At 38.2% G+C, this 20,996-nt stretch overlaps 1 protein-coding gene across 1 annotated transcript; it reads right to left on the reverse strand.

The window, feature by feature from the left end:
* Positions 1-3,143: 3,143 nt before the first annotated feature.
* On the reverse strand, positions 3,144-20,930 carry LOC134673444 (synaptic vesicle glycoprotein 2C-like). Its single transcript, XM_063531437.1, has 11 exons — positions 20,833-20,930; positions 17,695-17,767; positions 15,340-15,501; positions 11,219-11,381; positions 7,187-7,308; positions 6,326-6,570; positions 5,939-6,093; positions 5,242-5,383; positions 4,554-4,840; positions 3,775-3,902; positions 3,144-3,231 (listed from the first exon to the last, which is right to left on the reverse strand). Exons 2-11 carry the CDS (start codon positions 17,765-17,767, stop codon positions 3,155-3,157), a joined length of 1,554 nt encoding a protein of 517 aa, XP_063387507.1. The 5' UTR covers positions 20,833-20,930; the 3' UTR covers positions 3,144-3,154.
* Between the last annotated feature and the right edge of the window lie 66 nt (positions 20,931-20,996).

A 20,996-nucleotide genomic window follows, 5' to 3' on the forward strand; every position in this document is an offset into this window, starting at 1 on the left:
AAAAATTGAATAATTAGAATTTTCTGCAAAAGTATAACATAACTACATGTTGTTTTCTACACACTGAATCAATTTGAGTTTATCAAAGACCAATATAGTTTTATAACAAGAACTATCTTGATATACAGTGTAGAGTTCAATATGCGTAATAAATGGATGGACGATCGTATTAATCCATTTATGGAGTCGGCAACTTTATCAAAACATTATTGGGCAAGACACGCGCTAATGCACCTCGTTGTTATTGCTCGTAAGTACTTTTTTAACTTGAGCGAAATTTGCTGTCAACATTGCCGGCATAGGCTGGCAAAAATGTAAATTGTTCATCGTCGCGCGTCATCTGTACCTACGGATAAGATGGTCGTTCATGTCTACGTGACAGCGTGATAAAACAGTATCCGTCACTTTCTATGCCACGGTGTTAAAAAGTGACAGTTATTTTATCACGAATATAAAGATGGATAAAGCATCAAACATCAACATCGACATTTATTCACCAAATAGGCCACAAGGGCACTTTTACAGCTTTACACGTCAACATTGAATTTACATAAAAGCAAAAATAATAACATCAACAATTTTATAAAATAAAACTAACAGTTCAATCTAACGTATTACAATTACTAAGAGATGTAAATTACATACAAAATACAGATACAAAACACACAAAAAAAAATCTATAATATTTATTTTAAAGTTATCCATAATACGCCGGCGGATCTCTGTACATCGGCTATGACGTGGAGTGTTGGTTTTTAGGTCGTACTAAGCACTATAATATTAACACCTGAGTAACTGACGGGCTACGAGTTTAATTGTGCTCTACCATAGCGATTTACCATCTTTTGGTTACACTTATTAAGCACAGTGTCTTTGCTCCTATCGTTATATCGGGAACTCGCAAAAACCTATACATAGTAGATTTCTCGTTTTCAGTAGTATTTACAACCCGATGTTTACAAGGGGGCTCAGTAGGTGGTAATAAAGGTTATCTCATGAAATTTATAGAACTCATAAAATTCATGAATATTAAAACATTACTATCGTTTTTTGCCTATAAAATTATATTGTAGTAATAAAACCTCATATCATTAAAAATAATGCATTTATTTATTCAGTTCAAGTGCTTAAACAAATAGGTACAAGTTAGAACTAACTTAAAATAAGGAGATTGTGATCTTTACTATATTCTAGTTATCTCAAAGAATCATAATTATTTATTAACTAATAAACTAACTTTGATCTACTTACTACGCTTTTAAATTAAAAATTTAACTAAAGCCCCTTTTGTATGTATTAGTGAAGTGTTTGAATAGGCATTTCATATTTTAAAATATATGATATATGATATAAGGTATGCAGACTCATTATTAACTTTGCTAAGAAGTTGAATTAAGTCCACTTATAATATTTTTCGATTATACAGTTGTCATTAATGTTAGCTACACACAAATAGGGGCTTAGAATATATGGCTATACAAAAATATGTCTGTAGTATAATTTGCCACGACTACATAAACAATTTAATAAATACATAGTTGCGTTAATTGCTAACCGCAGACACATTTTCTAAGAATAGCCGACTATATGAACATTAATTAATTAATTATATAATGCATATTTTTGGTCAACTTAAAACTATCTAATCTTAAACTATCAGTTTAAGTTCAGGTACACATATTTATAATCAGTACACAGTAGGGAGGCCTGCTCCTCATAGTTACATCATAAACTATTTCAGTCGTATTACACTAAAATAAATAAAATACCTACGTCTAAAAATATATAATATAATATACAAGATAAACAAGTATAAAAAGATATAAAGGTTTCAAAATGCAGACATATCTTAGACGTGTAAAAAGTGCGCAGGGTCACAGAATAAATAATAGTACTAAGTACAGAAGACTCACTCTCTAACAAAACGCGTCTGTTACGATCAGCACAGATATGGCCGCTAGGTGGCGACAGCGCCACGCGCGGCTTATGGCAAACCCCAAAATTGGGGCCGAACGGATGCTCTTTTAGCTACCTGTAGCAAAGCGACGAAATCGCGGAGTGAGACACGCCTAGCAGGGTGATTAAAATAATGATTTTAAACCGAGATAATTCGTCGTGATATTTGTAATTTTTTAAGAATGTCAGAATAGAATCTGAGAAAATATTCTCTGTGGTACAGCACCAAAAGTTGCTAAGCGGGCGAGGTGTTCAAAATTACCTTGACAGCACGCTCTTATTCTCTTAACAATAAAGTCGCGTCAAGATCATTTTGAACACCTGGCTCGCTTAGCAACCTCTGCTGCTGACTGTAAACCCTTTGAATCACCCTGTATAATTTCAAAATCAAATGAATCATAATGTAAACGTAATAAGTACGAGTAAGTACTTGTGGATTGAAAATATGCATTGGTCTATAGCAGTGGTCGGCAACCTTTTAGCAGAGAGTGAGAAGAGAGAAGAAACGGAGGTGACTCGGGCCGTACTTTGTTAATATTTATGACTTTATGAGACATTGTCGTTTGTCACTATTACATACCAAATAGCCAAGGCGGCACTCGGGCCGCAAGTGACAGTTTCACGAGCCGCATGCGGCCCGCGGGCCGCAGGTTGCCGACCGCTGGTCTATAGGAACAATATTAACCGCCTGCCGGTTACGGTGCAAGAAAATTATCACTATCAGTGATTGTAATTGGTAGGTATTCGATTGAAGTAATGCGTTTGGCTGACTTAGGAGCGCATTGACTCGACCATAAAATATTCTCTCTCTTACATCCATAGGCGTACGCACGGTGGGGCAAGGTGGGGCAGTTGCCCCACCCTGGTATCTGACCATAAGCTAAGAATTTCTGTTTCAACCGTACCCTGTTACAACGTACAACGTACCCAGCCTCCCCTACTTCTGCCCCACCCCTTAAAAAATGCTGCGTACGCCCATGCTTACATCCTTACCTTAACATATGAGTAAGAAAGTTACACAATTTCAGAACCACAAATCCATCTTCTGCCAGCATGAGCATATTTTTATTAATCCTCATACTCACAGTAACAACTCTTTCATTGCACTTGACACATTTGCTAAAAGAAGCAAAAAGTGTATTCATTTGCACTTTTCCTTTATACATAAAGCTGTCATCGTCTTCATTCCTGCTTTACTCTACAATTTGGTTTGTTCAATATCGCCTCCTTTTACGACTTTGTCCTTTGGTAGAAGCCACGCGAACACAATAGCACCTGTGGAACAAATAAAAAATATCACTTAAAAAAACATTAACCCTTTAGTGTGTAGCGGTATTAGGTAACACTTTATTGTACGGAAGAAAGAATACAGGCTGATGTACCTGTATAGAATATAAATATAGTAAGTACAAGTGAGGCTGCCTGCAAAGTTCGGTGCACGGAGATGTCGAGACGATTTTGACACCTATCTTTACAACCTTCCAAAAAAAAACACAAAATCTGGATATGGAAAACTAGGGGAGAGGCCTTTGCTCAGCACTAGGACACTTAAATAGGCTCAACAAATGAGGATGATTAGTAGTCCCTCATCATCATATCAGCCCTTTATCGCCCACTGCTGAGCATAGGCCTCTCTTCTAGTACGCCACTCGTCCCAGCCTTGAGCTATCTCATCCAAAAATTACCCGCATATTTCCGAATGTCGTTCACCCAACGAGCCAATGGACGCCAGGCTAAGGAGGGATTAGTAGTACTTCTTCTTCTTCTTTATATTTAAGAGTTGTGCTCTTGTCGGTGGAGCAATCAAGTAGTACTTACTTAGTAATAAAACGGCCCAGACGTAGAAAGTAGTCTCGCAGCTGATTTGAAGCAGCGCTCCAATGGCGTTGACTCCTAAGAACGCGCTGGACCTCCCCAGCATCACCGACAGGCATGATGCCATACCCCTGCAAGAATACAAACAATTGCAAATTTTTTCTACCTTTATCAATTCAAGTTTTTGTATTACTGATAAAATACCCCATGGGCACAAGAAGGGCATCTTCAATGCCTTTAAGCGCATACTATGTTCAGAATAGTAAAACCCTACGTATTATCATGTCTTCCAACATTGACAAGAATTTATCAGTGTCTGCTTTAGAAACATTATTTTATGAAGCTTTATCGGCTATCTACTGAGACAATTTTTACGCCTCCTAATTTTAGCTATTCTGACTTTTGACAGTCCTGCTAATGCTGATGTGGTAAGGTTCCTATCATAGCTAGTTATTTGTTTCTCAGCTTTGAGTAAGCTTAGAGCAGCACGTTGACTGAATTGATAACTAACGGCGCGATTCGGGAAATGAATTAGAGATTCAATAAATATGAAATAGTAAAGATATGTGACGTTACACGGCAAAAGGTACCTTATGGCGGCCGCAATAATATTGGAGCGGCGTTAATAATAGCGTAAGCGCCAACCGCCATAAGGTACCTTCTTTTGTGGAACGTCACATATCTTTACTATTTCATATCTAGTGAGTCTCTAATTCATTTCCCGAATCGCGCCATCAGGCTCTAATTATCTCTTGTGTTGTTGTTATAGTTGTATAGCTCACCTCACTGAAGTCGGATACAGCTCAACAAAATACACGCTCAAAATCCCCATAGAGAGCGCACACATGAGGAACATGAAGAAAAACACCCCTCCAGCAATAGGCACGTGCACCACGTTCAGCAGAACTGCAGCAGAAGCCGACATGGCGAGGATCCCCATCATGGCCACCCGCTTCCTCGCTTCGCAGGTTAAGGAGAGAAGGAGGTTGGCGGAGGCGGCGAAGGCGCCGTACGTCATGGCTGAGAGCAGGGTTGTCTCTTGGATGGTGTCGTTGCAGACTGTAATTGACTGAAATTATTGTTTGATTAGATTATGCTGTAGGTACATGTATTTTTTTGGTAAATGGAGGATTCTTCTGCGAGCCCTATGGCCCGAATGAGGGATACCAGGAATGCATCATCATCACATAATTATATTTTTTATACTCATCTGTGATGATCATAGTTTAAAACCAGTAATCCCTAGAACTTGATGAAAAGTCTGAACCTACTAGCGGATTTGATCCGAAAACACAGTTATATAGGTAAAGACACATGGGTAATAGACTTGGAAGCTTTTAATTTTAACATGAACGATGAAAAGAAATTTCAATTATTAATCACAGACCAGAGAGATACCGCAGTCCCTCAATTACTCTAACTTCATCGTCGTTACAATAACCCTGGTGTTAAGGAGAGTTAGATAGTTACCGTGGAATTATCAGCAACGAGGAGACTATTGCTGCCATGTCGGATGATAGTGCAGAGGTTCATCCCAGAACCGCCGCCATTCTCCATTACAGAGAACAGGTTGTTCATGATATACGGCAGCCATAGCACGAAGCCGCTGCCACTGAAATCAAAAGATATACTGAGTTGAGGATATGTAATGAACACAAACGAAGTGCATCAATGCCTTCAAAAGACCTCCTTATACAATGTATTGAAAATAACCTGTATTTTTTTTTAACTAACTAACTAATATGGCTCAGCAATCCAAAGAGGATCTTGGCCTCCGAAACGAGAGCACGCCACTTTTCCCGATCCTGCGCCGTTTCCTGCCAATTATCGGCTTGAAGCTGACGCAGATCCGCTTCCACACTGTCTCCCCAGCAGTATCTGGGCCGACCTACCGGGCGGCCACCAGTCGGTCTTCCCAGGTACGCCCTCTTGGCAGCCCGATCCTCTCCCGATCTTAACAGGTGACCCAACCAGCGAAGTTTGTGGAATTTCGTGTCGCCGATGATATTGGGTCCGGCCACCAACTCCTTGATTTCCTCCACGAGTTTTTTTTTTAGAATAGGCTATTTACTTATTTCCAATTACTCCGAAATATTACATCTTTCTATGACTTTGTACAACTTTTAGGATGCAGGAGAAATAAAGGATCACAGCATTAGATACTCACGTCATGTAAATAACGACGATCAAGTAGAACAGTTTGAGCGTGTTCTTCAGAAGAGGCGGACGGAAGAGCTGGACGGTTTGGTGCCACAGGGCCTTGAAGAAGGTCTCGTGACTCAGCGACGACGCGTCTTCCTCGTCTTCCACTAACTTCTTCACCTATATATAACGATGTAGAATTAAAATGTGTAAATGGGTTTTTGAAAATGGTTTCAATGGTATGAATAAAAAATTCTTTATAAGAGTTTATTGCGACAAAACATTTCCCTCAAAATCATTTTTTCTTTCTTTGCGGTACAGCAATGTAAATCTAGGCAGGAGACGGCTAATAGAGTCTAGGGAGGAAGGTTTTTCCTGTCAGTTAACTTCACAGTATATTAAAACAACTTACCGGAAAATCGTCAGCACTCTTCCCAGTGTTGCAAGCATAAATTTTCTTCAGCACCTCCAAAGCTTCTTCATATCGGGAACTGGTGACCAGAAACTTGGGGCTCTCATGGAAGAGCTGCAGCAGGATGGCCGTGGCCAAGCAGGGAAGGGACAGGGCCAAGGCCAGGAGACGCCAGGGGCGGTAGCTGATGCCGAGGAACTCGATGGGGTAGGAGAAGGAGAGGGGGAGGATAGGGTAGGCAAATACTGTGGACAAAATGTGAAGGTTAGTATAAAGTCTCCGCTAAATAAATGGTTTTTAAGCGGTTTTCGATAATTGTAATTTTCTTATATAGTCATCTACTAAGTAGGTACGCATGAAGATTATTAGAATTGAGTACTTATATTGAATAATGGTTGTGTTATTTGCGTACTTATACATTACAGGTGGCTGATGATTTTTGAATTTTGAGCGCTCGATTTCGTGTGGCTTCCTTATTCATATCTTATATCTGATCTGTATCGCCCCCGACGCACATGTGCGTTCACCGTCATACAAGTTTGTTCCTAGGCCACGCCCCCTAACAGTGAATGCGTTAAAGGCAGGAACATCAAACTTAAAATTTGTTTGAACTCCAAGTATCAGCAGTTGTTGATCAGCAGCAGATCTATGCTAAATCTGTTTGTTATTGTAGACCCCGATTTTCAACTTCTGTTAACATGTTATAGGGCCAGTTGCACCAACCACATTTAACGAGTTGATTAGTGTCAATCAGCAGTGTAAGTAGTATGAAACATCCGATACAATAAAATTTTGCGAACGCTTTAACGGTGACAGAGCGTTTGATGCAACCGACCCATACCCATAGTGATTCCACCTTACCTGCAGCAACAGCTTGAGAACACATGAGTGCGCATGTGCAGAGCAGCATAGCTCGCCCCCGCGCACGCGCGCTGCAGCTCTCCCCTAACAACGTGTATGCGCTTGCGTTGCTTGCCGACGTGCTGTAACAACAACGGTTTTCAATCAATAAATAATTTATTTCAGACATCATAACATAGACATATAATCTTAATATGCCAATGTTACTATAGTTCCTTTTTAGTGTTCCGTACAAAACTTTGTTCACGGAACACTTATGGGATCACTTCAGTCTTGTTTAAACATTAGAAAGAACTTGAAAGAAGGTAAGCGATATTAACATGTCTTTTAATTATTGAAAAATGGTTTTTAAAATACAAAAAAAAAAGCGATCTTGCCATGTCTTTTAATCGAAAAACGCTTTTTAAAAATCAATAATTATTACTTATGAAAGCAGAAGAAAATAAATGTTTGTATTAGATTCATAATTATTACATATTTGACGTAACTTATTTTTAAAATGTGTTTTTCAATTAAAAGACACATAAAGATTGTTTACCTTATTTCTAATGCTACAAAAAAACGAACTATAAGTACACATTAAATTGGAAATAATTATATTAACAAAAACTGACATATTTTAGGAAGCTCAATTTTATTTAGTTCTTTAAAATGTGCTATATGTGAGTTATTTTGCACCCACATTCGGGGATTTCTGTTTTGCCCTATGGTTGACTGGTAGAGAATGTCTTAAGGCTTTAAGTCCGCCATTTGTTCTTAATTTTTTTTGTTGTGCAATAAAGTTTAACTAAATAACTATAGTAATAGTTTTGTAAACTGTTAGACCTCGCGAAATTGTACGAGTATTGGCTGAGAAATGCGACTTCTAGAAAAGAAAAGTCGGAAAGCCGACATGAAAGCAAAGCACAAAGCACACTGAAATGATTACGTACTTATACGAATATTACGTAAACGATAAACAGCTAACAATAAAGTGTTTTGAACAAAACAATTTAGATATTGCTTGATTATCAACAAATAAACCGTTATTTATAGTAATGTTATCGCATAGTTCCTCTCGAACTTTGGTAATGAATAAAGTCTATTGTCTCTATGATAAGATAGGCGGGAAATTTCATGTAAACAGTGACGTACTTACCTACATATTTATTATTTAACAACCTTTGACGTCATATTGTCTATACCGAATTTTATTTGCTATTTGCATACTTCTTAAAAAGTGGTCATATGATTTCTGTTGACAAACGAATGATGTAGGTGGACAAGATAATACTTTTGTATAATAATTACGATAAAACATACTAGGAATTCATGGTCGATACCTAGGTACTGGCGTTGCGTTCTGTAGCGTCAGAGCATAGGCGTTAGGCAGGTAAATTTGTATATAGTTAGGGACCCCCCGCGTGTGTCAAGTGTTGTGTTTTGTGCGTAAAAATCAAGAAAGAAGAAGATGTCACAAGACGGAAGATCACTTCGCTCACGCAAACGGGACCAGCCTGTCCCCACGCCCACGCCCTCGTCCGGCAAAACTACGTCCGGCGAGACCCATACGTGGAGCAAAGGCACCAGCGACAACCGGAAAACTAGTGGTGAGAGAGATAATGAGTCGGTACACTCAAACGAGCGTCATGATGAAACAGTGGTAGTTCGCAGTAAGTAGGTCGAATACTTTAGTGCCGCCCGTTGTTGCGCCGCCGCCGCGAGCGCCGTCTACGTCTGTTCGCGAATCAGCCGGCCTAGCCGAGGTTACAATCGCTATCGCTTCGACAACGAAAAGCATTATGTCTCTCTATCACTCTTCCGTATTAGTGTGACAGTGACAGTTGCGTTTCGATCGCTACGGAGCGTAAGCGATGTGCATCTTGGCTACGCGGCCAGTTAGGTCTGTCCGCGAATCGGCAAATAGGGACCGCGATAGTGAATTAACCGTGCTTTTAGCCGAGCTCGAGGTTCGTAAAGCCGCTCTACTCGTAGCCAAAGCAGAGTCCGATACCGCCAAAACGAAGCTGCAGATTGCCCAAGCTAAGGCGCAGTCTGACGGCGGCAGTATCGCGACCGAGGCCGAGGTACGAACTAGAAGTTGGGTAGAACAAGCGAGGCTACAGCGCGAGATCGCGAGTGAAAACGTAAAAATCCCGCCGCCGAAAGAGACCGCGCCGCGCGCCGCGACCGATAAGGTTAGCAAGCCGCAACCGCGATTTTTAGAGGTGCCGCAAGGTACCTACGCGCCAATGTATCACAAGCCGCCAGAGTTACCCACATTCGGTGGCGATATAACCGAATGGATATCGTTTAGGGCGGAGTTCGAGGACACGTCGCCCATGTTTAGTGCCGTTAACAATGTCAGTAGAATTAGGCGCGCACTTAAAGGCGAGGCCCGGACGGCCGTAAAATCGATCATGTACACAGTTCAGGATCCATACGAAATTATGGAAGCGCTAGAACGGCAATTCGGCGACCCCGAAGAAATTGTACTTACGGAACTGCATAATATCAAACGCATGCCGCGTTTGTCCGAAGACAATGGTAATATCTCTTCTTTCGCCGCGCATATCGCGAACGCCGTCGCCACTATAAAATCGTTGCGTCAGGAAAAATGTTTGCACGCGCCTGAACTAGTGAACAAAATAGTGGACAAATTAAATTTGATAGTGCGTTACGAATGGGCCAAATATAGGCAGACTAATGCGGAAACTCCCGGCCTAGCCGCTTTATCTGAGTTTCTCAACGACATTAGTACTGCAGCCAAACGCGTAAACCGCAGACCGACCAATAGATCGCGAGCTGTAGTGAACACGGTATCTTTTGAGCACGAGCCTAGGCGGTCGAGCAACGCTCCCTCTAGATCTCGCGCCCCCGCGTTCTCCCGCGACTGTAGTACGGACTCGGAGTCAGATTTCCACGAAAATTACCCACGTGAAACGGAGAGTAGATCGCGTAATAAGCATACTGTCGCACAAGTCAAGCCACGCGAAAATAACAATAAAAAAAAACCCGCGTCAACCGGAGCTAGATCCAATCAGGAATCGTTCATCTCTGTCCCGCCGCGCAATACGTGCCCCATTTGTAATGAGGATCACGTGGTTTAATTTTATATCAGTTTAAATAAAATGATTAACATGATACACATTTTTGTTCATAAATAATAATACATGAATGTCTTCGGGTTCCTTTTTGAGAACGTGGTAACAAATTATCGTTACATAATAATACTTAATTTGGTTGCCTTTGATTTCTGCTATTTAACCTTAATTTTTATAACATTCTTTATACGTAGTGGTCAAAACTCGTGGGCTCAAACCGCGGTTGTATGGAGCAGAAAAAATCGTTCTCGAAACACTTACAACAATAATATGTCTTAAATGTACAGTACAGATGCTCCCTCCCTATTCATCTTACAAAAAAAACTTATCCGCATACTAGTAAACATAAAGCAAACTGATAGTTGTAAACCTCATTTTAAAGAACACAAAATACTTACCCTACCTAGCCTCTATATCTTAGAAATATGCAAATTTGTCCGAAAACATTCAGAATTATATACCAAACGTGAAGATGTACAGCTAACTTATACACTAAGAAACAAATCAAAGTTAATGCCACCACCCTCCCGATTAAAACTCCATTCGTCTGGCCCTCTATCAATGTCCATAAAGATATATAATAAATTACCACAAAATATAAAGGAAGAAAAGAAAGAACATTTATTTGTAAGAAAATTAAAAGAAACCCTTATAAACAAAAGCTACTACACTGTCGACGAATATTTAAATGATAAGTTTTAAGATGTATCTATTTTAATAAGATTACAATTTTACATTTTTATTTGTATTAGGTATAAGTTAGGTTAAGTAATAATGCTATGCCCTTGCAGGGCTCATGTTTGAAACAACTCATTTGTTATTTAATACCCATATGTACAACATGAACGCAAATAAAGAACTTGAAACTTGAAACTTAAATACGTTTATACACACACACAACCCACACGAACTCAACACACATACACACACAGAGACAAAAGATACTTACAAAGTGGCAGACAGAAGTTTCAGCACCATCATGGTCCGCCAATCAGGCGACAGGCTGCTCAGGGCGGCGAACACGAAGCCTATGGACATTGAGAGCGACAGCGTCAGCCGCCGGCCTCTTGTGTCCGCTATGTAGCCCCACAGGTGCGCTCCGGCCACCACGCCTGTCAATAAGGACATTGGCTTTTAAAACACGACGGTCGACGCTATAGTTAGATTTTTTAGCATTAGAAAGAAGGTAAGCGATCTTGACATGTCTTTCAATTGAAACACACTTTTTATAAAAATCAGTAAGTAACTATTACTAATGAAAGCAGAAGAATATAAATGATCGTATAAGATGTTACGTATTTGCAGTGACTTATTTTTAAAAACGTGCTTTTCAATAAAAAGACAGATCACGATTGTTTACCTTATTAAATAAATTAATTTTAATATATATTTAATAAAAATAATTAATTAACAATAATTGGTAATATAATACAAAAAAAAACATTAAAACTAAATATGAATTAAAGATTCAAAAAATAAACTAAAATTAAAATAAATCTACTTAAAAATTAAACTAATACTTATAATAAATAAATACAATTCATGAATCTGGTATCAGTATCAACCAATTTATCAACTGGGAGAAAGATGCATAATATAATAACAAAACAATAAATAAAACATTTAACACTGAAGATCATTCTTTTTTTGTCGTCTTCTAGCAATAAACAATGTAATTAAATGTCAAATCCTATTAAATATAGATAATGACCTTTAATTACGGATTTACGTTTCACAAAAACGCGATGATTCTATCGATGATTGAGAAATAAATTAACACAATTCTTTTTAGTAAAAGAATCCAACGTAGCGCCATCTATAACCCTATAATATCCAAATAAATGTGAAAAGTAATTAAACTATTATAATCTTAATTGAGATATTGTAGAAGGAGATAACTGTATTAGTTTCCATAGTATTACCTAAAGGCTACACTTCACTGATAAGCTGTTCTCGATCCTTGGCATTGCCCGTGCCATCAATTTAAGTCAAAAATTAAAAGGAGTGGAAATTTTTATCGTTACCTGATTAATCTATATATATAAATGCAAGTGTCCTGACTGACTGATTCATCAACGCAGAGCCGAAACTACAAAAGCTAGAAAGTTGAAATTTGCACACCAGATTGCATTTATAAAGTGTACACGAGATAAGAAGCGATTTTGAGAAATTCAACCCCTAAGGGGGTTAAAAAGGGGATGAAAGTTTGTATGGGGTTAAAGTTTTCTTTTAAGCTAGGAATTTGAAACTTCGTAAAAATATATATTATTAAAATACAAGAAAACTAATTTCAGCGTTTTTGAAATTTCATCCCCTAAGGTGGTGAAAAAGGGGTTGAAAGTTTGTATGGATATCAAAATTTTTTTCGAGTGGTGGACTTGAATCTTTGTATTTAGGGATATTATTAGAAGACAGGAAAGGTATTTTAGCGTTTTGTAAAATTCATCCCCTAACAGGGTTAAAAAGGGGTTGAAAATTTTAATCCATTACAAATGCTTTGAAACTTCTTAGAAAGGCATAATAGCCGATTACAAAAAAAAGTGATTGAAACGTTTTTGAAAATTCAACCCCTAAGGGGGTTAAAAAGGGGATGAAAGTTCGTCTTCGGGTGCAAATTTTATTTTAAGCTAAGTACTTGAAACTTTGTAAAAATGTATCAAATTCCAATACAAGAAAACTAATTTCAGCGTTTTAGAAAATTCATCCCCCAAGGTGGTGAAAAAGGGGTTGAAAGTTTGTATGGATATCAAAATTTTTTTCGAGCGCGGGACTTGAATCGTTGTATTTGGGGATATTATTAAAAAACAATAAAAGTAATTTCAGCGTTTTGTAAAATTCATCCCCTAACAGGGTTAAAAAGGGGATGAGAATTTGTTTGGGGTTTAAGTTTTCTTTTGAGCTAGGAATTTGAAACTCCGGTAAAATATATATTATTAAAATACAAGAAAAGTAATTTCAGCGTTTTTGAAAATTTATCCTCTAAGGTGGTGAAATAGGGATTGAAAGTTTGTATGGATATCAAACATTTTTTCGAGTGTGGGACTTGAATCTTTGTATTTAGGGATATTATTAGAAGACAGGAAAAGTAATTTTAGCGTTTTGTAAAATTCATCCCCTAAAAGGGTTAAAAAGGGGTTGAAAGTTTGAATACATTACAAATGGTTTTGAAACTTCTTAGAAAGGCATAATAGCCGATTACAAAAAAAAGTAATCGAAACTTTTTTGGAATTTCAACCCCTAAGGGGGTTAAAAAGGGGATGAAAGTTCGTCTTCGGGTGCAAATTTTATTTTAAGCTAAGCACTTAAAACTTTGTAAAAACGTATTAAATTAAAATTCAAGCAAAACTAATTTCAGCCTTTTAGAAAATTCATCCCTTAAAGTGGTGAAAAAGGGGTTGATAGTTTGTATAGATATCAAACATTATTTCGAGCGCGGGACTTGAATCTTTGTATTTGGAGATACTATTAGAAGACGATAAAAGTAATTTCAGCGTTTTGTAAAAATCATCCCCTAACAGGGTTAAAATGGGTTTCAAAATTTGAATCCATTACAAATGCTTTGAAAATTCTTAGAAAGGCATAAAAGCCGATTAAAAAAAAAAAAGTAATCGCTACGTTCTTGGAAATTCAACCCCTTAGGGGGTTAAAAAGGGGATGAAAGTTCGTCTTGGGGTGTAAATTTAATTATAAGCTAGGAACTTGAACCTCTTGCAAAAAAAAATTTATTAAATTAAAAAACATGAAAACTAATTCAAGCATTTTTGAAAATCATCCCCCAAGGTGGTGAGAAAGGGGTTGAAAGTTTGTATGGAGGTCAGATATTTTGTGAGAGCGGAACTTGAATCTTTGTATAAGGGCTTAAGTAGGTACCTATTATGAGAATACAAGAAAAGTAATTTCAGCAACCAACATCAAATTCCACTTGACTTAAAACTTCATACAACTTGCTAAAAAAGGAAAGTACTTAATTTCAACATTGCTTGGATATGAAAATTATAGGTACTAAAGATGTAAAATGTTGAAGATAAGATTCCACGCGGACGAAGTCGCGGGCAACAGCTAGTCTAGTATATAACTGGATCAGGAATGATGGGAGAGCAGGGGGCCGATTTTTGAAATTCGACCACTCGATTTCGTGTATTTCGTTAAATGATATCTCCACTACTAGGCGTTCAAATTCTACTAATGGAATTGGAATCGAGCGATCAATACCACAAGATTCCAAATTTCGAACGCTCGTATTTCAAAAATTTGCATTTCGCCGTTTTCCACCGATTTTCAAGTGGCGAAATCGAGCGATCGAAATTCAGAAATCGGCCCCCAGGCTGCGATGGTATGGTCACGTAAAAAGAAGGCCTTCTGACTACATAGGAAATTTGGCACTACAACTTTCCATCCCAGGTCGAAGATCAGCAGGGGCAGACCCAGAACAAGATGGAAGGATGTACCTAGTGCTAAAGGACATGTGTGAGTGCAAGTTATCCGAGGACGATGTCGTGAACAGGGCGAAGTGGAGAAGGTTAAGCAGGAAAGCTGACCCTGCCACCATGTGGAATGGATAGCTAGGAAGAGAGAGGGGCATGATCGGTGGGGGGAAATGACCGAACAAGATAGTCTTATACGCTTGATGACAAGTTCTATGGCGGTTAAAAGGTTAATTGACCATGATCTTCTTCCTCGCGCTATCCCGGCATTCCGCCACGGCTCATGAGAGCCTGGGGTCCGGTTGACAACTAATCCCATGATTTGACGTAGGCACTAGTTTTAGAAAGCGACTGCCATCTGACCTTCCAACCCAGAGGGTGAACTAGGCCTTATTGAGATCAGTCCGGTTTCCTCACGATGTTTTCCTTCACCGAAAAGCGACTGGTAAATATCAAATGATATTTCGTACATAAGTTCCAAAAAACCCATTGGTACGAGCCGGGGTTTGAGCCCGCGACCTCCAGATTGCAAGTCGCACGCTCTCACCGCTAGACCACCAGCGCTTCTTCATCATTAACATCATGGTTAAATGACCATGATGTTAATTATAAAACATACCATTTTTCTGTCAAATGTCTGTCTTACCCGCTAAAGGAGTGGCTGTGAGCAGCGCCCTCTTCTGCATGTCCAGGTCAAGGTCGCAAACGGCGGCTGCCACCACGAAGCTGGTGCCAAACAGGTCCATGCCCATCGCCTGCAGCGTCCAGCTGCAGATCAGCAGCAGACCGAAGTTGTATTTGCCGAAACCTGGAGATATATCGGTCGGTCAGACAAGTTTGTTAGTAGAAAAAGGCGCTAAATTCAATTTTAAGACGATAACTCGTGGCGCCTACATTTTTTAATTTGCCGCTCTTTTCTACTGACGGAAACAGCTTCACAGAGTATAATTACAGCAAGAACAGTCATAAAAATAAAAGTAAAATGTAGCAGCGTAAAACGCGAGGCAACCCAAAGCACAAGTGTGGGCCGGCCGGTTACGTCAACTACAATTTACGGACTGATCAACACTACACACCAAAGTACTATGAAACTTCACATACAATTAAAAGCGAAGGTTTAATGGTTTGGTGCAACCGACCCTAATAAGTGAGTATATCACTACCACGGTGGTGAAACGCCATCAAGGAAAGCCGAAAGCTTGGTTCTACAAATCCGATAAGAGAAAACGCAGAGACCAATTTCGTGTGCTTCTTTTAATAATATCTCCACTACTAGTCATTTAAAACCTACTAATAGAATTGAAAACGACTTGTCAATACCACAACATTACATTATATTTCAAAAATAGCATTTCGCTTTTCCACAGATATTCGTGTGACGAAAACGAGCGCTCGAAATTCTAAAATCGCCCACCAGACGGCACTGCGTCACTAGTATACAATCGCAACATAATTATTATTAATAGTTACTAATAGTTGATATAGTTACTATTGTATTCATATTCATATTGTATATATTGTATTCAATAGTTGCCTGAAAATAAATGTTTTCATTTTATTTCATTTCATATTACCATTGTATTCATATAAGTGTACCATTTCATACATATAAACCTACACCAATAACTGGCAATGATCAAGCGTCGATTGATCATCAATTGATTAATTTGGAAAGTTACAATTGTTTAACGTTGCTCGATCATTCGACGCACTGTCGGCCAACGGCCACTGTGTTAACCTCTAGCCGCCAAACCTTGCCAAGCAAAATGAAATTTTATTATGTCAACACAAAGTTCAAATTAGAATGGAACGGGAGACCTTTTTATAGGTCTCTGGGCAGCTAGAGGTTAACATTCACTCATCAATATTACACGCCATTACTGTAATATTATTATGGCGTGTAATATGTATTGATTTAGAAGATATTTTTCTAACTTTTCAACTACTTACTTATTTGACTTACTTAAAAAACAAAGTTGAAACAAAAGAAATAATTTGACTTGACTCACACTTTACTTTAACCGGGCCTGTATGAATTTGATATGTGCAATTTACTAATCTTATAGTAAATACTGATATGTGGCATGTTTATCTGTAAATATATGCACTCGCGAATTTGCATAGGCCGTAGCCTCTCGTTGCAACGATCTCTTTGAACAAATGTCAGATAGATAGCACTGTTTAATTATTAATTACGTTAACAGTCCAAGGAACCCGTCTGTAGTTGATGTTACTATGCGCTACTTATAGTTCAGTCATTATAGATTTTGACCTGTGAATAATCAGTTCTTGGATTGATTTTTTTTTTGAAAAAAGTATTTATTTTGATTCTCTACAAGTTTAGTCCGCTTCATTTATGCCGTAAAGTTGAAAATAAACGAGATGATGAAAATATTTTGAAGTTGGCGCTTTTTTCAAATTTAATTTCCAAAATATCGATCCTAGAAGAAAAATTGTGAGGGCCAAACTTGTAGAGAATCAAATTTCCTCACACAATTACAATTTTTATCCACACGGTTTTACTGTAAAACACTCCCAGTGACCCCCCCCCCCCCCCCCCCCCCGAGGGACCTACGAAAAAAACCCAAGAACTGATTATTCACGAGTAGGATCGGTTTTTGGATATAATGACTGGACTACTATTCATTTATGTAAACGAGATAAACATACACTTCACATTTCCACCTAAGATATGTGCTAATTGTGCTTTTGATCAAATATAATTATTGTCTTTTGTGACACGCTTTTGACTTCTGCGCTAATCTGGAATCAGCCCGAGTACACTTCTCCCGCTGAATATTGGTCCTCCGAGCCGGATATGAACCACCTATATATATTGGCCCGTTATGCTTTTTTTTTGAGTCTGTGCGGAAAGATAATTAAGTGTCGTGGAATGTATGGCCTGTATGGGGTCCATACATTCCACGATTCATCTCTTTCCGAACAGACACTTTCTATTTAGCTTGTTGTTGCTGTTGACATATTATTGTCTCGGACTGACCTGTGTAGCTCAGCGCCTCCTCGACCGATGTCGCCAGTCCGGGGTTTTTCTGGTTGTTATTTTTCTTGTCCATCTGCAATAATAGTTTTCCGGGGTGTTACATAATTGACAAATAATTAGTCACTGATTGAAATTAAATAGAAAAACAAAACATCAGTGACGCACTAACTTGGTATGTACATTATTGTAACATGTGTACGAATTTAGAAAAGTCCCACTTTGTTGATTCTTGTTTCTGTACCGTAAAACGGGGTTAGTAGGTTTCGCGGGGAGAGGTGGGTTATGAATGGGGAGAGAAGGTTTGATAGGGGGGTGAGAAGGGATTTTAAGGGTACTGCTACAAAAATAATGTATTCCAATTTAAAATCGAGCTATAGTAACGTATAATAAAAAAAAATCGATCCAACAATCTTCCAAAATCACCTTTGTATGAAAACCCCTCTCACCCCAAATATGAGGCACTACGGGGTGAGGTGGGTTTTCCACTTTATCGTCAAAGTTATGAAATGGAACTACCCAAAATAAAATAAAAACTAAAATACAAACGTCCGGAACACTTATTATATATTACACCATTCAGTTTTCATATGTAAAAATAAAATGTTATCGAGGTTTGAATTTCAGTTTTGACCCTACTCACCCCATTTTACGGTACCCCAAGTGTAAATTTCGTTCATTCGATACCGTGACGTGACGTACGCGTCATTTTGTGTTTCCATAACGTCCCGCTTGGCGTCTGTTCAAAATACCATAACAAAAATAGACAACGCAAACGCGAGCGCTCGTCATGCTATCGCATGAAATTTACACTAGGGTTCGTAAGAACTATCATCATCATCATCATCAGCCTACTCTCGACCACTGCTGGACATAGGCCTCTGCTATTGCACACCATTGAGCATTTGCGGCAACTCTGATCCTCTCGCCAGCCGTCTTGCGAAGGTCTCAATATAGGTCAAGGAAGAACTATCAGCCATATTCGAACTTAAAGATACGTCAAATAATAGATATGGAAACGATGGATTACGGACAACCATCAGACAACCATAGTTTTTTTTTATGTGAAACTTGAGTGAAATGTCTTTAAAAAACCCCGTAGGGGTCTGATCAAAAACTAAGTAATTAAGTCCGACACAGGCGTGCTTGTATTATCTATAGGTAGAGAACTATTTTATTGTGAATTTGATTGTTTCAAAGTGTTAGACCCAGTAAGTACCTAGTTTCGGAAATAAAGGGAGAAGAAATCGTCATTTAATGGGTATTATCTTAAATATCTTCTGAATTATTTACTTTAAGATTATAAATTAAATATATTTGAGATTCTCACACTAAGCTCTTTCATTTGATATATAATACGATATAGTTTGATAAACTTTATATTTTAATATTCTCATGTATCCCCCAAAAGTGCCCCCCATGTTTAAAATTCATTTGTTTACATTACAGGTCCGTCTTTGGGTCACAAACTTACGTTTGTGTACCAAATTTCAACTTGGTTCAGTATTTACTGAGAAAATAGGCTGTGACCGACGACGGACAGATGCACAAGTGATCCTATAAGGGTTCCGTTTTTTCCTTTTGAGGTACGAAACCCTAAAAAACAGGCAGACGTAGAGTCGTAGAATCGCACCATGAGTTGCTTTTCACCTATTTGGTACGGAGGCCTAAAAACCAATCGAAAGTTGGACATAGGCCTCGGCACGGAAAACAGGCAACAGCGTGGGAAATCTACATCCTATTATCAAAACGTAAGAGATAAGCGGTTACCAAGAGATGATAACACGTAAATTAGTTCATTGGGTTTGTTTTACTGTGGCGTCATCCATCTACGTGTGCAATTCACCTGGATTAACACTTGGAGGGCCCTTTCAATTCAAAATCTTATTAGTATTTTCACGGCATTAGGACTTGGGAGACATTTTACATCTCCAAATTGAATGCATAATTTACCTTAGAGACTTACCTATACATCTCTGTTATAATTATAGTATCTAGTTATTTATTATAAGATACATTATTTGAATTTTTTTTAACGGTATACCTAATGTTTCCCGAGGTAGGTATAGGCTGTTGAATGTATTTATTAATGCAGCTATGTATAATTATGATACCGCTGTAAACGTTGTATTAACTTGTAAAGATTCCAAGACCTACTTGCAGAATATTTAATGATTTTGAATTTTAATTGCACATAAACACATGAGGGATTCTAGGCACCAGTTTCGGATGGTTAAGTACCTTATCTATTTTCTTCTATACGAATCATGCCGGACTAATTATTTTTTTTGCTATACAAAATATTCGGTATTAAATAAACGAAACGCAATGAAAATTAATATTATTTACAATAAAAAAATAATTAAAATTGTAAAGCTTTTAAATTTGTTTAGTGTAGTTACAAAAGAAAACTCTTTATATGTGTGATTTTTTTCCTAATGAATACCTACAGTTCCTGAAATACAGTTTCCTAGCTAATATGGTTCCTGAAAGTCCACTGATAGACAGACAAAATGACGGCAGAACTTTATTTATTATAGTATTTCGGCCCACACCGAGCACTACCAGGCACTACGGTACATTTACACTCTTTGACTACGGAACCTAAAAATATTTTTTATTTAGTGCCATATTTTTAGTCATAGATCGTTTTGATATAGGTACCTATGAAGGTGTCACCTACTTGTTGCAAGGAATGTAAATGCTCCTTAATCCTTAAGGGCCACTTGCACCATCCCACTAACCCGAGGTTAAGCGGTTAAATCGTTAACCTAGTGTCGAATTGTACTGGTAACCATGGTAACTCCTGGTTTAACCGGTTAACCCCGGGTTAATGGGATGGTGCAAGTGGCGCTAAGTGAGGTATCCCATGGCAAATTTTTTTGTAAAATAAAAAGATTTAACTATATACTGTAGTAGAAGGTCTTAGTACTTATTGTATAACCTCAAGAATTTAGGAGAATCCACAATAAGGTGCATCTAGGCTGTATGGAAATTTCCATACAAAGTGACTCGCTTTTGTTGTTCTTAAGTGTATAGGTATAGTTTTCTTTACTAAAGTCGAAATATGATCTCAGATCCGTATATAAAAAATATTCTATTTCCCAAAAAATCCCAATTTAATACTCTGTTCAGACTTACATTTAAAAAAATAATGTCTCGCTATGTTATACTTGTCCTCGGTAGTGAGAGCTACAGCCACTGGGTGCCTTATCAATGAGGTAGCGAGAGGACGTTCGTTTATATAGATACTCGCTGCGTATGCGCATAGGTACGTGCCACTGCGCGCTCAACTCGTTAGCTTG

Source organism: Cydia fagiglandana, chromosome 2 (assembly GCF_963556715.1).
Source record: "Cydia fagiglandana chromosome 2, ilCydFagi1.1, whole genome shotgun sequence".
Classification (NCBI taxonomy): Eukaryota; Metazoa; Arthropoda; class Insecta; order Lepidoptera; family Tortricidae; genus Cydia; species Cydia fagiglandana.

What these genes read in the sequence shown, in the direction of transcription:
- LOC134673444 (XM_063531437.1), bottom strand. Translation starts at nt 17,767, where the DNA reads ATGGACAAGAAAAATAACAACCAGAAAAACCCCGGACTGGCGACATCG. An exon ending in CACAGCCACTCCTTTAGCGG is followed by an intron (nt 11,382 to 15,339) that starts GTAAGACAGACA and finishes CCTTATTGACAG; the next exon opens with GCGTGGTGGCCGGAGCGCAC. An exon ending in AAACTTCTGTCTGCCACTTT is followed by an intron (nt 7,309 to 11,218) that starts GTAAGTATCTTT and finishes TTGTTGTTACAG; the next exon opens with CACGTCGGCAAGCAACGCAA.